This window comes from Acomys minous (genome assembly GCF_964271855.1).
Source record: "Acomys minous genome assembly, chromosome: 11".
Classification (NCBI taxonomy): domain Eukaryota; kingdom Metazoa; phylum Chordata; class Mammalia; order Rodentia; family Muridae; genus Acomys; species Acomys minous.
The window spans coordinates 57,670,555-57,685,545 of record NC_140492.1 but is presented as its reverse complement, the minus strand read 5'-3'; the positions used below and the strand labels follow the sequence as shown (position 1 = coordinate 57,685,545).

Genomic DNA, 14,991 nt, shown 5'->3' with positions numbered 1-14,991 from the left:
TGCAGACCCATGGTAACCGTCCCTTGCTCTGAATTCGATTATTTCCATTTTCAAAAAAACCATGTTTCACAGTTGTATTAGATCTTGGCTATAGCCACATTCTGTCAACATCAGCTGTATCACTGATATTGACAGTGATATATTCCCTCAGCCCAGAGCTTCATTAAGCCAGTAGCGAAGTGGCTTACTGATGATCAGTGTCGCACTGTATAGACCTGGGCCATCTTCACTTAGAAAGGATGGGAGGAGTTGACTGACAGCACGCAGCCGTCTAGTAGCACCCTGGCTAATGTCCAGGACACGCATGCACCAGGATAGAATGGTTGGCCACTTACATCCTGCCTCTCAGAGCCTTGGCTTTCTGTTCTTCTTCCAGGTTTCTAGGTGGTGTGGGAGGAGTCATCCCCTCATTCAGGCAGCCTGTAGGGTCCTTCAAGCTCCCCCGGTAAGAGCCTCCTTCCAGAGTCTGAAAAAGAGAAGGATAAATAGCCTCAGAGTGAGCCCTGGAACGTTATTTGCAAGCCCTGTGTCCCCAGTCTAGCCACAGGCAATAGGAAAGCCAGCAGCCAACTGTTTCCTCTGAACCACAGCGAAGCACTAGGGGACCAGAGGCATCCATCTTCCCACAGCAGGGAGCTGCTGTCCACAACCAGGGCACACCAGGCATCCGTGTGGTCAGGGCACACCAGGAACCCGTGTGATCAGAGCACACTAGGTATCCATATGCCACCAACTTCCCAGACATAATGAAATTGTCAGGGCAACTTATCCCTGGGTGAGGGCTCCAGCAGGAAAGCCAACCACCGTGATTCTATACCAAATAAGGCATTGGAAAGGAAAACCAGTTGTGGGACCACTTCATGCAAATTGATAGGCGGAGGGAAGTGACAGACCTAGGTGGTGGAAATCATACTTTGCTACATGAACTGCAATACTTTGGAAGAAGACGAGATGTAGTCAAAAAACAGCCAATAGATGGAGCCTTTTCTAAAAACATCTCTGCTAATGTTATTTACCAAGGGCTTTCTTTCATTAATCCTCATTTCTGTTAATCACTATGCTACATAAAGTGCTTACTTATTTGGGAAAAATGAGAAAGTGGTCTAGACCCAGATCTGATGAGCACACGTGCTCTTGGAGGACACATGAGACTGTCTGTCCTGTGCATCCCTGGATTCTCAGATCAGATCCACCCTTTTAGGAAATTTCTAAGGGACAGGGATGATATTTGTATAAACTCCAGGAAAAGTTAAAAGTGCTCCACAGTGGTGAGTGTCTCTTTGTGCCTGGCACTGCTAACAGTAACAGATTCAAGTTGTAACACACTCAAGTTGTAACCGGCAATAGTCTTTGGGGCCAAACTAACATTTTAATATATCAAGTTCATTTGCTTAGTGTATGTTTAGGATACTGTATAGGTCGGTGGATATTTTTATATTACATTTTTGACAGACTCATACACATCTGCACTGAATTCTAGTTCTTCTCAGCTCCTGTTCCTCGTCCCATCTCACCACCCCGTCTCTAGCTGCAACTCTTATTTCCCAACAAGCCTGCCTCCTACTTTCATCTCTCTGTGTGACAGATAGGGAAATAGACACACACATACATACATACAGCTAGACAGACAGATGGATAAACAGACAGATAGATAGATAGACAAACAGACGGATAGCTAGACAAATAAATAGACAGATAGACAGCTAAATAGACAGACAGACAGACAGACAGATAGATGAGGCTGCTTCATGAGCATAGGTGGGGGTGGCTATTTACTTGAGTATGAGCAATGCATCAGTGGCTACACCACTGAAGAAAGTGACATCTCCCCCAAGTAACTGTTAATAGTTTTGGGGGAGGGGGTTCACGAGGCCTTCCCCAGCTCATGATGAAATGGTGCTGGGTCCAATCTCGTACAGGTCTTATCAGAGAAACCACAGCTGCTTTGAGTTCACGGGTGCAAGAGCTCTGCCACGTCCAGGAGACAATGCCCTGCAACATTCCACCCTATCTTCCAGCTCCTGTGCACTTTCCATCCCATTCTCTGCAGTGGGGCTGTGTGCCACACAAGTGCTCTGGGGATGGGTAAAGCAACGAGAGAAACAGTAATCTTAGAGATCAAGGCCAAGGTGGACACCCGTAACACAAGCATGAAAGACCAAGGTCAACTACCCAAGGTGCCCAGCTATGCCAGCCCTTGTGGTTTCTACATGGAAAGGATTCATTCAGTAGTCTTTGGAAACACCAGTCCTAAGACACAAGATACTAAGCCCAAAAGGTGCCGGCCACCAAGGCGGTAGAGCTAAAGGTCGTGGCCTGATCTTAAACATCCATCACTTTCTTAGCTGCTGTGTTTCAAACAGAAGCCAAACAGTGTCAGGAAAGGCCACTCTGGGGAAGTGAAGTAAAGCAAATGTGGTATCTGATAGGAGAAAAGATGGAGAATATTAAGACTTGAATCTTCAAAACTTAATGTTGCAAACAAACAAACAAAACAAAAACAAGCAAACCAAAAATAAACCCAAAAACCAACAACAAAACAAAACTGAATGCTGAACAATGACATCGGCCTTGTCCAGCACCCCCTAAATTGATCAACTATGCCAAGGGTCAAATACGAATCTGTCCCCAACACTAGAATTAAGAGCACAGATGCTGTCTTCCAGCCTGAGGGAGACAACTGCTTTCCACTTGACATAAAGGTGTTTACAGAACACGTGATCAAGCATGGAAGCTGTTATATCCAGAGCAGCAGTATAGGCTAAAAATAAAGGAAGGCCGAGAAGGGTTTAGCTACATTTATAGACACAGGATCTGTAACCTGCTATTAAGGAAATTAGAATGTCTGGTGCCGAGGCTTGGCCAGCCAGTGGACAGGCAGCTTTCCACTGCATGTCCCCTGGTGCTGTCACCAGAGACAGGCTCCAGCACAGATGGACCCAGCTGGTGATGGATCTGATTAGTAGCTTTTACTTCCCATCTCTCCTCACTGTCCTGTCGTGGCCTTTGTTCTGAGGCCTGGAAGCTGGTGCGAAGGCGAATGCCAGGCCCAGCAAGCAGCCTATATCACTGCCTCTAGGGTGTGTGGCATGACCAGCTAGGCCTGGTCCAGGATGAAGGGCCTCTAAGGAGTCCAGAGTGTCACACGGGAAAAATCTGCCTTTCTCTCTAGATTTTCTATGAGCAAATAAGCCAGGTTGTCTCTTGGGGAGGACTCTGGGATAGAGGCAGAACAGTAACACGGCGAGAAGGAAATAAAGGGCAAAGCTCTTACGCCGTGCAGTCTGCCTGCAATGACGGAGCTGGCTCTTTTGCTTATAGTAATTCCAGAGTGACCCCGTAAGAGGACTCAGGGCCCGTGCCAGAGTTGAATACAGGGATCAAGCCTAGGGCACCCAGGGTGACCTATCATCAGTGTTGTCCCCAAGAGGAAAGAGACAGTGAGGGGTTGCCAGTCTGTCTCCACAGTAAAGACTTCCGCCCCACCCGTGGTTCAGGGCCGCAACTACCAGCGGGTAGAAAGAAACGAGGAGGGAGCGATGCAAGGCCCGATAGCTAGCCCATTTCACTGCAGAAATGCAAAGAGGATTCAAATAGACGGCTTGCTACAGAGGAAGGCCACTGTCCTGGTGAAATGAACACGTCGCCCAGTGACTGGGCTTTGGGCCACATGCCCATCAAATGCCCTCCCTATAAGCACTCTTCTGTTTTCCCTGAACATCATTCATTATACAATATTGTAATGAACACCTTGTTTGCATATTTTTTAAAAAATAAAGCATCTACTTTATTATATGCTGGATACCTAGAAATGCTGAAGAAATGAGTATGAGTAACAGTCCAGAGCTCTGTAATCTAACCCACCCTGGGTGTTCGGACAGAAGGACCATGTAGGGTGACTGAAGGGGCAGGTGGCTCCACAGTGGGAAGGAGAGGGAAAAGAAAGACTTCTTGGGAAGGTGAAGCTGAGAGAAATCATTCCTTGGTGTCCTGAGGGATTGGCTCAAGGCTCCCTGAGCTCCCCACACCCAGGGATGCTCAGGTCCCTTATAAAATGGCTTAGTGTTTCCATATAACCTCTGTTCATCTCCTATACAGTTAACTGGTTTCTGCATCATTTACAGTATAGAGTATAATGTAAGTGCTGTGTAATGACTATTACACTGTCTTACTTAGGGAGCAAGCAAAAAAAAAAAAAAAAAAAGTCAATACATATTCAGTGCAGATGCAATTTCTCCCTGAAGTTTTTTTGATCTGAGGTTGGGTGAATCCACAGACAAGGAACCCAGGGATGTGAGGGACTGGCTGTTCTGAGGAAAAAAAAAAAAAAGACTTCACTGGATATAGCAACAGGAGAACATTCCTGGCAGGAACTGCACTGTGAGAAAGGTCACTGAGTGAAACCACGTGGGGCAAGCTGAAAACCTGTTGCAGGTAGAACTGGGTATGTGAGGATCTGGATGGCAGGAGACAGTGCTAGTGAGTGGGGTGTTACGGGTGCTAGAGAGTGGTGGGTGAGTGGCGGTGGGTGCTGGTGAGCTGGGCTAAGTGCTAGTGAGCAGGGGTGAGTGCTAGTGAGTGGTAGTGGGTGCTAGTGAGCTGGGATGAGTGCTAGTGCAGGTGCTAGTGAGCAGGGGTGGGTGCTAGTGAGCAGAAGTGGGTGCTAGTGAGTGTGGGGGGTACTAGTGAGGAGGGTGCTAGTAAGCATGGGAGAGTGCTAGTGAGCTGGGGTAAGTGCTAGTGAGCAGGAGTGGGTGCTAGTGAGCTGGGAGGGGTGCTAGAGAGTTTGTGTGTGGGTGCGAGTGAAGAGGGTGAGTAATGGTGAGTATGGGGGGGGGTGCCAGTGAGGGTGATGCTAGTGAGCAGGGGTAGGTGTTGGTGAGCTGGGGTGGGTGCTAGTGAGTGTGTGTGTGGTGCTAGTGAGGAGGATGCTAGTGAGCAGGGGGCGGGTGCTAGAGAAGGAAGACATGAGCAGTGAAGTTGGATCCTGGAGATGCACGGATGAGATCCTAAAGACTCTTCCATAGCATTGAGCAGGAGAGTAACACTGGGCTTAAGTTTTATAAAGATCACTCTCAGCATTCCAAGGAGCTGTCCATCTCCCACTGGACAGCAAGGGAGAGCAGGATTTAAAATCTAAACACCACGATTACATTATTTGCCAAAGGGTCTGAAAGAAAACACCTGAAACCCTAATGCCGAATGCATCAGATGATGACGATCTCTGTTTAGACCTTTGTCCTCTTTCCAGCTTTGTCTGAATGAGCATACAATGCTTTCATTAAGTTGTTTAAGAAGGGAAGGCATGCCTTTGGCGATCACGTCGAGATGCCAGACTAAACTCCAGGAGGGACTGACTGTAGCAGTGCAGGCAGGAGGGGCTTTTCAACATGGTCTCAGGTTGTGGACCCTGTGAGGAAGGCGCCATGCTGGATTTCAGAGACAGGTGCAGGGCAGGCCTCAAGTGACTATGCTGTGGCCTCCAGAGTAGAGATCTAGGCTCATCTAATGAGATGACAGGGAAGTTGCTGGCCTAGCACCACTCACCAAGCCATCCAGTCCCCTCTTAGCTGTTCCTGTTATCAAAACTTCTTCACCACATCCTTAGCATAGGTATTATATATTGGGTAGGAAGACGTGGGGAGAAAAGAAAGAAGTGGGGGTCAGGGAAGAAAACAAGTGCAGGTTGCTGAGAGGGGAGAGGACAGGAAACTCCCACATGCTGTCAGTGGGAATGAGGACTAGGATGCAGTCACTGGGGGAAATGATGTGACTGTTCCTAAAGAAATGAAAACTACAACTACCATGAGGCTCAGCACTCCAGCCAGGTATGGTGATGCATGCTGGTACATCCCAGCACTAGGGAGGCCGAGGTGGGAGGATCTCTGTGAGTTTGAGGCTAGCCTGGTCTACATAGTGAGTTCAGGACAGCCAGAGCTATGTAGAGAGACCCCACTTTTTAAAAAGGGGGTGGGCTGGGGTGGGGTAGGTGGGGGGAGGGGGACACAGCACTCTTTGCTACTGGGAGTAAACCAAATGTCAGGGAGTAGGTGAGGATATCTGCATCTGTGTCCACAGCAGCACTGTTTACAAGACTACAATCTAAGTGTTGCTGATAGATCAATGGATCAAAGGGCATGCACACACACTCACACATACACCTTTTCAGTTATGAGGGGAAATTCTGCCATTTGCCACATTTTGGATAAACTTGGAGAACGTGATGCCAAATAAAATAAGCCAGACACAGAGAAAAATATCGCATCATCTCTCCTATAAAGGAAATCTTTGCAAGAGTCAAGTTCACATGGAGTTAGACTATGAAACAGAGGCTGCCAGAGGTGGGAGGACAGCGAGGGCAAGGAAGGCACGCGACAGTAGAACTCCATCAGTACAAGGGTACAGATGTGCGGCATGAATAGTTCTAGACATCCAAGCCACCCCTGAAGGCTGCACTTAACATGGTGTTTGCTTTAGGGGCCTTTATTAAATAGATAGATTTAGGTGTCTTGTCACAAAGAAAGTAACAGCTCTGTGTCACAGCAGAGTGAACATCTGACTATATACATACATATATATATATATATATATCCATAACCTCACATTGGGAACCTCACACTTAGACACTAATGCACTTTTAAAATTTTGGGCAGAGTTCAGGGAATCTTATAGAAGAGCAGGGGGGACAGAAGGACCTGGAGGGGACAGGAGCTCCACAAGGAGACCAACAGAGCCAACAAACCTGGACCCAGAGGGACCAGCAGAGGTCAGTGCACCAAACAAGGGCCATGCATCGAGAGGACCTAGGCTGCTGCTCAAATGTAGCTGATAGGCTGCTCAGTCTCCGTAGGGGTTTCCTAGTAAGGGGAGCAGGGGCTGTCTCAGAAATGGACTACTCTGTGGTTTGCTCTTTGATCATTTCCCCCTGGCGGGACAGCCTTGCCAGGCCACAGAGGAAGAGGATGCAGGCAGTCCTAATGAGACTTGGTGGGCTGAGGTCCGTTGATAGAGAAGAAGGGCTTCCCCTTTCCCCTAGGAGAGCGACATAGTGCGGAAGTGGGAGGGACGGTGGGACTGGGAGGAGATGAGGGGGGGGGCTATGATTAAATTAAGAGAAAACAAGTTTAAATTAAAAATGTATAATATCCCACTGATAAAAAGCATTAGAGCTAAACTGTTCTCACTAGGGGCAGCTATAGGACACTTGCACAGTTAAAAAACTGAGGTGTGGGGTTTCCAGACAAGCAATATTGCAGATTGGTGACTCTGGGTTTTAAATTTCTGTTGCAATTCTAATCTTTCCTATTCTGAACCTCGGGAACCCTTCCCAGAAGGGTTAAGGCCAGATGGCCCAGTTCCTGAAAACCTGCGCCTCCAGAATGGATATGGTGGGGGCCATTGCTTTAGCTCCCCCAGATTCAGAACTCTTACCGACTAAGTTGATGGATGTAAAGGGGTGTTGAAACACAGACAGACAGACAGACAGACAGACAGACAGACAGACAGACGCATAACCTGGCCCAAGCCACACTCTGCCACGAGGCTGCCCCAGGGAGGTGAGTGATCTCAGAGCAGGAGGGTAGACAAGAGCTGCCGCTGGCCAGTTCTGCCCCCCACCCCACCCCCACCCTCCCCACTTCCCTAGAGGTGAGGGATTATCAGGCAGCATCCACCGGGTTGTCAGGGTCAAGTGAACTGCTTGGGCATGCCACCTGCGACAGGTGTTGAGAGGGGGGCTTTTTTCCTGGGTGCCAGGCAGGTGGCAGAAGAGTAGATTCTAGACACTAGACACTAGTAGATTCTAGACCCCCTAGATTCTTTCATGTCCAGGAAGCTATCGCTCCTTAGATCTGAAGGATAAAATCAAATGGTGTCATCTATTAATCTGTTTCCCTGTAACATTCACCAATCTCCTGGCTGACGCGTACTAACTTTCCACATGCCCACAGTAGGTCATGGAAGCTGGAGACAACGCAGCTTTTTTTTTTTTTTTTTGATTGCCCTAAGAGCTAACTTCTGTAGGTGCCTGCTTATCAGTGTGTGAGGCATGGCCCTGCCTACGCAATCTTCTTTACTCTCTTGAGATTAGAGTCAGGCCAACAGATTCATCATTGCTATCAGGAAGGGCTGAACAGACCAGAGTAGACAAGTCACTTCTCTGGGGCTGTGTTATCAGTGGGAGCCTGGGACTGAACCTTCACCTTCCAGTTCATCACACACTTGCTACCAGTCCCAGAACCATAGCTGCTAAAGAACGAAGTCTTATCCAGACTCACACAGGGAAAGCAGAAAAAGTGCTTTGCTTCTGGCTCAGAGTTTAAGGCAGAACCCAGGAAAAGTGAGTTAGCTCTGCTGGGGGGAGGTGGGCATCCTCTCATAGTAAACAGATACACAGGCTAAAGACAAAGAGGCCGGTAAGGACTCCAACGGGTCCACCAGGCCCAGGATGTGGCAGTGGATGCTTTCTGGAGATTTGCCCGCACTGGAGGCAAGGCTGCAAATCCTCCTTTCATTTTCTAACAGCAGCTTTGAGGCAGCAGAAGTGGAACCACGCTGCAGCCATGACCAGGGGACTCCACCGGGACAGCCCTGGGACCTAGGACATGAGGGATCTCATGGTCCTCAGGTAGAGGTGGGGAACCAAATGAATTCTAAGTGCAGAATTTGATGCCATTGCTTGAACAATTAATACAGAAAGAGACAGACATTGGACCGAAATCCCGGCATATAGGAAACTCCTGTAAAATGGAATTAGACTTTTTTTTTTTTCAAGACAGGGTTTCTCTGTGTAGCCTTGGCTGTCCTGGACTCCCTCCGTATACCAGGCTGGACTCAAACACCTGCCTCTGCCTCTGGTGGGATTAAAGGCTACCCTAGCCTGGGATTAAAGGCTACTCTTAATTGGAAAGAACTGTTAGTTCTTCCTCATGCCACACAAAGATAACAACCCCTCCAGGGCCAGGTCCTGTTCTTCAGAGAAAGTGTTAGACCAACCTTTCTTTCCCACAACAGAGCGTCAGGTATTGGCACACAGTCCTCCGCACAGGTTTCTCCCCAAACCTAATCTCAGTTTCTTCAATTTTCATTCAAACAACAGGGACCATATAGTATTGCCTACCTTCTCCAGGGCCCTTCCGGTTCTTTCGAGAACACTCTAGAGGACTGCATTTAGAATAAATAGATTACTCATGTCTAGCTCATAAAGGTGTGGTTAAAGGGCTTGGAGTTCAGTGGCACCATTGGCTCTTGATCTGCACACTGACCTTTGATTGGACAAATCTGTGATTACTGAGGCTACTTTGGCAGCCTCTTGGCTGCTGTGCTCCATCAAATAAGACCGAGAACTTTTTATGAGCTCTCTGCCTCTTTTCCTTGAAGTGAAAAGCTAAGGAGGAATAAATGGGAATGCGGCTTGGAAGTAAAACTGCAACTTGGTGTTCTCAAACATGGGTAAGATATCCTCCGCTCACTGTTGCTATGAGGCTAGAGCACAGCAGGAAAGAAAGAAGGAGAAAAGAATCGTAGGACTCGAAACAACCATCAAAGAAGAATCAAATTTTGGTGAGAAAATTCTAAGAAACCGAACCGCTGCTCCCTCGCTCTTTTCCTAACATGGGTTTGGTTTCTTATGTTAAGGCAAACACATCTCCGGTGACTGTGGGCTCCATGTAGATCTTCAAGAGGAGATTATTGGCGGGAGGAGTTAATGCTCATCTCATGAGATACTAGAGTCTGTGATCAGGCCTGTGAACTCCATCCTCAGGCCATATTCCCTTCTCTCTGGACATTTGCCCTTGTGGGGTTTCCCAGTTGCTTTGCTCATGTGTCTAACACAAGACCCATTGGCCACATAAAGCAAAGGTTAGCGATGGTAAGAATCAGGTAAAGGTCCCCCCTGCCCCCAATGGAAGCAGATATGGCTCTTTGGAAATGAGTGTTCATGAAGAACTTATTAAGTGTAAAGGATTACTATATATTAATGCAAGAAAAAATACTTCCTTAAATAACTTATGAGCAGGGGAGAGAAGCCCCAACATTCAGCTATTCGGACGACAACAGAGCTGTCTCTCACAGCAAGAAGCTTTGGGAACTGCAGTGGGACTTCAGAGGAAATCTGGCCAGGCCTGGCAAGGGAAGCCTTTGTGAGGTGAGACTGAGTGGGACCCTGAAGGGCTAGTGTACATTAGAGAAGCAAAAAGAAGAAGGAGAAAATTCCACAGAAATGGGGGTGACAGGAACAAAAACTTGAAAGAAGAGAAAAACAAACCTGTGTCATTATAAAGTCAATGTCGCGCCCAGGGGGAAAACAAACAAATAAAAAAACCAAACTAAAACAACAACAGAACCACAGGGAGGGGAAGGTGAGAAGGCCGTGACGTGGACAGCATCCAGGAGCTTGCCTTCTTACCCAAACCACCATCTACAACCACCACCTATCTTGTTATTTATTATTTATTTTGTTTTTTGAGTGGCTGCCCTGGACTCATTTTGTAGACCAGGCTGGCCTCGAACTCACAGAGATCCGCCTGCCTCTGCCTCTGAGTGCTGGGATTATAAGTGAAGGCCACCACCACTACTGGCCTGCAACCACTGTCTCTACTCTAGACTCAACCATCAGGCAGCTTGCCTGAGAGAAAATGCACCACTTTCCTCTAAGCCCCGCCCCCACCCCAACTGAAAGAGGTTTCATGGTGGAAGAGCAGAGAGTAGCAGAAAAACAGCCAAGTAAGTGGTGTGGGGGACAGAGGAAGAGAAGAAGATGCTTTGAACCTCATCCTAGTGCTTACACTCCTAAAAACAGGGGGATGGGGGGGGGGAACAGCTCCATCCAGGTAAGCTGCCAGGGGAGGAGCATTGGCACCCCAGTCTTAAGCCAGCTCAGGCTAATTGCCCTTCCTTCTGGTACTATGAATAAACTGTAAGATAGTCACAGGCTAGACCAGTTGTTAGTGGCTCATGTTTGTCACACACTCTGCTCCTCCTCCAACGCCCACCCCCCTCCCGTGACAGAGACACGTTCTGGCTCTCTTAATTTCTTGTGGCAAGGTTACTCGCACCTGTCTCTGCTCCTTTATAAAAAGTGGCCTAATTTCTAAGTCTCTAAACAAAACTGCCTAGTTCTTTAAAAAGCCCAACCCATGCTCTGTCTCAGCAGCACAGGACACTGGCTTCAGGGCTAGCCTGAATGCCACGTGTCTGGGGACCAGCTGGTCAGTTTCAGCGAAGCATTATTTGCTTTGGAAACTTCACCTTTCGTCCACCTCACACTCCTAAAGGCCCTGCTGATTCCCCATGACTATCTACCACATAAAGCTTGAAAAGGCCCCCCGGGGCAGATTCTTTAGAAAGCGCCATTAGGTGAAATAAGGATGTGGCTGAGTGATTCCAGGTCCCGGGAGCCACGTGGAGGTGAGGCGTGGAACACAGAACTGCCGCCGGGATGCCCACTTACCAGCTTGCTTTTGACCAACTTTTCTATTGCACTGACAAGGTCTGCAGCAGTAGGTACTTCCGTGGAAGCCTGCCGGGCTGCTAGCAAAGAGGAGGACTGCAAGACATTGACAGCAAAGGAAAAGCAGATTAGCGAGAAGCGAGGAGCAGCAGTTAGGAAGCGAACCAGACAGCACAACACTTGAAGGCAGGCTAGGAAAGCACAGCTTTGTGTTTGGGGAACAGAGACGACAGAGGGAGACGGGGGTGGGAGGGGGTGGGGGGTGGGGGGGCGTAATGTGGGGGGCTGGACAGCAGAGCACAGGCTTGCATATTCCTTGTGAGGAGTTCTGGTCGGGGAGAGAGTATGGATGGGCCTGGTTCTCCTTAGAGGCTGAGGGCAGGTAGGGATGGGGTCACTGACTCCCCCAGGAAACCCACCGGCAAGGGCTATGCCTGCTGATAGCAGAGCAGGGGGAATTGCTCTGAGAGAGCCCGGCCTCTTGTGGCAGCCTGTTGCTCTTCCACGGTCTGGAAGGTATGAACAGTTCTAGACTCAAAAGTGTGTGAAAGGAGATAAAGCCCTTGCTCTGCCACAGCCTTAGCTCTGGGTCGTCACGGCACGTCAGGCAAGCTTGATACCTCTCCCCGAATCTTCTCCCTTCTTTTCCTTCTCCTTTCCACCCCCTCCCACTGCACGTGCACCCCTCCGAAAGTAAGTTCTGAAAGGGGTTGGTGTGTCACGTGCTGGGGCTCCTGGGGATTACCCTGCTCATAGCAAAGGCAGGCTCAAGCACAGGCCTCTCTGAGCCCTTCCTCTCTCTGACCCAGTGGCAAGGCTTTGTGTACTGGCTGTTCGCATAGCGGCCCGGTATTTTTCCCAGACACTGAAGGACTGTGTTTGCTTATTACTCTGCTTGCTTTTTCCTTCTTCCACCCTCCTGATGGGAAGCTGGGGGGAGGGACGGATGGATAGCTCTGTATCCACGTGTGTGCTTCTATCCCAGTGTACCAGGGCAGAAGGCAGTGGTGTTCCCAGGCAGGGACATGAGGACAGTGGCTGTGAGCATAGAAGGAGCAATGTCCTGGACTTGGTCGGGCTTCAGTTTCTCCTTTTGGGTTAGGAAGGAGCTTCAAAAAGGACTTGTAAGTCTTTGCTTCTAAGATTGGGGGGGGGGGGAGAGCAAATAAAGGCAGGGAAGAAAGATGTAACAAGACTGTCTTTCCTCTTTGCGGAGGATGCAGGGGAAAAAAAAAAAAACTCTTGGTTTGGAAAATCAAGCTCCCATCTTTGATTCTGGAAGTCTTACTTCTGGGAACTCATTCAGGAGTCAGATGTCAGAGGGATAGATGTTAGAACTACACAGTGATCTTCAGGGGAGTTACTCAGAGGCACGAAGACCGGAAACACCTTGGGCTGTCCCACAAAGGGCTGGTTATGACAGTTACGGAGCATAAAGTAAGTAAAAATAACCTCCAGCTACAGAAATTACAGTTATACAGGTAAAACCAATAAGACGCCACAAAGCAGGAAGAGATAAAGCACTGAACATGTTATGCACACAGCGTAAGTGGGAAACATCCATGCACATGAGCAAAGGACACATGGCGTGGAGAACAAAGGAGTCTCCTATTAAACGGTTGACCTTTAAATTCAAGTCCCTGCCAGGGCTGGTGGGGCATACCTGGAATTTTGACACTCAGTAGGCAGAGGCAGGATTGAAGGAAGTTCAGGGCCAGCCTGGTCTACAAAATGAGTTCTAGGCCAGCAAGGGCTAGTGAGACTCTGTGTTCAAAAATCAAAGTTGTTTTAACTGTATTTGCTGGGAGCACTAAGACTTAGTCCAACCCTAAATATTTTAACAAAGACCAGGAGGACAGAATCAAATAAACCAGTCTGGGGACATTTAACGTATCTGAAATGGGACTGCTGCCATGTACTACCTACAGTGGAAAAAATGACCACGTAGATGCCTGCGGTAAATCTGTATTCTTAGTTAAAAATTATCCAGGAACAACTTAGCATCCATTCATCCCCAACAAACTGTTTGAGGGGACCAGGAGAGGGTTCATGACCTTTCTGCTTTATGCAGGCAATGGAACCTGGGAATTGTACCTGCCCCCCACTAGTACTGTTCATAGGACATTTTACAAGGGCAGGGTGTGTGTGTGTATGTGTGTGTGTGTGTGTGTGTGTGTGTGTGTGTGTGTATGCAGAAGCCAGCAAGCAGGCTAGTTCTGAAAGTGAAGCACAGACCCCTCTGCCTTTGGGAATCCCTTTGGATACAGTGTCAAGCTTCTGGTATTTTTTTCTTTCTCAGTGGCCTAGAGTCAACTGGCCCTAGAAACTGTCCAAGCATCTCTGTAGAAAGGACACACTGTATGCTTCTTAGCTTGAGCACCATGGTAGGCAGCCATATTGTAACCCCTGGCTCTTCCTCTAGCCTACCCAGAGGAAGACCTTGCATATCTACTGTGTGCTAACAACCAAATGCAAAGCAGACGGTATCAAAATCAGAAATTCTGGGACGTCCATAAACATAGCCTATGAAGCCTGATGCCTATACATGCTTGGCCTGCTGAGTCGAAGGAGGCACAGGGCACAGGTCACAGGGCAGAACACAATCAGAGCCAGAGACAACCAGGCAATCTGCCACTACCACCACAAAAACTGCACTCTAGAAGATAACAGAAAGTGCTGGAACTTCTCCTACAATGACCAGAGTGACCAGTACAAGCCACTAAGAAGGCAAGAAAAACTCAATGGAGCACAGACATGGCTGTGAGCAGAGCAAGGAAACACAACACAATAAAATCTCCAGTCGGGCATGGTGGTGCATGCCTTTCATCCCAGCATTAGGGAGACAGAGGCAAGAAGATCTCCGTGAATCTGGGGCCAGCCTGGTCGGTACAATGAGTTTCTGGCCATTCGAGGCTACATACATAGTGAAACCTTGTGTCAAAAGAAAAAAGCAGCCTTGTGTTGCAGGTCAGTGCCTGAGAGTCAGGACCATCTGAGTCAAGCCTCTCTCTGCTCAGGGACAAGGAGAATGACCTGTCCACGGGGGCATTCGAGGCGCAGTGGACATGGACCTTTCCGACACCAGTGAAGAGAGCATTTTACAAAACAAAGGGTTGTGGCCATTTGGCATGCTCTGCTCTCCCATGCTTGACACCAACCCTTCCACTGTGAGCACATCTACTCCACACGCTGAGATGGCAGCTTTAACAGCACTGGCTCGAGCAGAAGCGACGGTGATTAGACGTTTAGAGCTAAATGCAGAAGGCAACTAAAACACAGGTTGCACGTCAGGCACTAAACAATGACTGCCTCCTGGGGCCATCATGTATTCCTTTTAGCGATGAGCATCTCCTTTTAGGATCTGCTGTCTGCAAATACAGAACCACGGGACTCTTTATCAACAGCAGATGTTTCCAGGCAGAGTCCTACTTTGACCAGTCTTTGCATATCCCTACACTGCCCAGAACAAGGCCAAGCCTCCATAATTGTAGATGACATCTACTAACCGACAGCGTGTATGTCACTGAGGGCTCATGAGG

At 48.4% G+C, this 14,991-nt stretch overlaps 1 protein-coding gene across 29 annotated transcripts in view; it reads right to left on the bottom strand.

The window, feature by feature from the left end:
• Positions 1 to 14,991, bottom strand: part of KALRN (kalirin RhoGEF kinase) — a gene marked incomplete at its 3' end in the record, with an annotated part of 605,161 nt that overhangs the window by 58,451 nt on the left and 531,719 nt on the right. For 20 of the 29 annotated variants that reach the window (XM_084802077.1, XM_084802084.1, XM_084802076.1 and 17 more), the window contains 2 exons: positions 11,453 to 11,548; positions 336 to 466 (listed from right to left, as the gene is read on the bottom strand). In XM_084802077.1, the coding sequence (XP_084658203.1) occupies positions 336 to 466; positions 11,453 to 11,548 (227 nt within the window). The remainder of the gene's footprint in view (positions 1 to 335; positions 467 to 11,452; positions 11,549 to 14,991) is intronic. The other 9 variants (XM_084802105.1, XM_084802081.1, XM_084802078.1 and 6 more) reach the window with 1 other exon arrangement.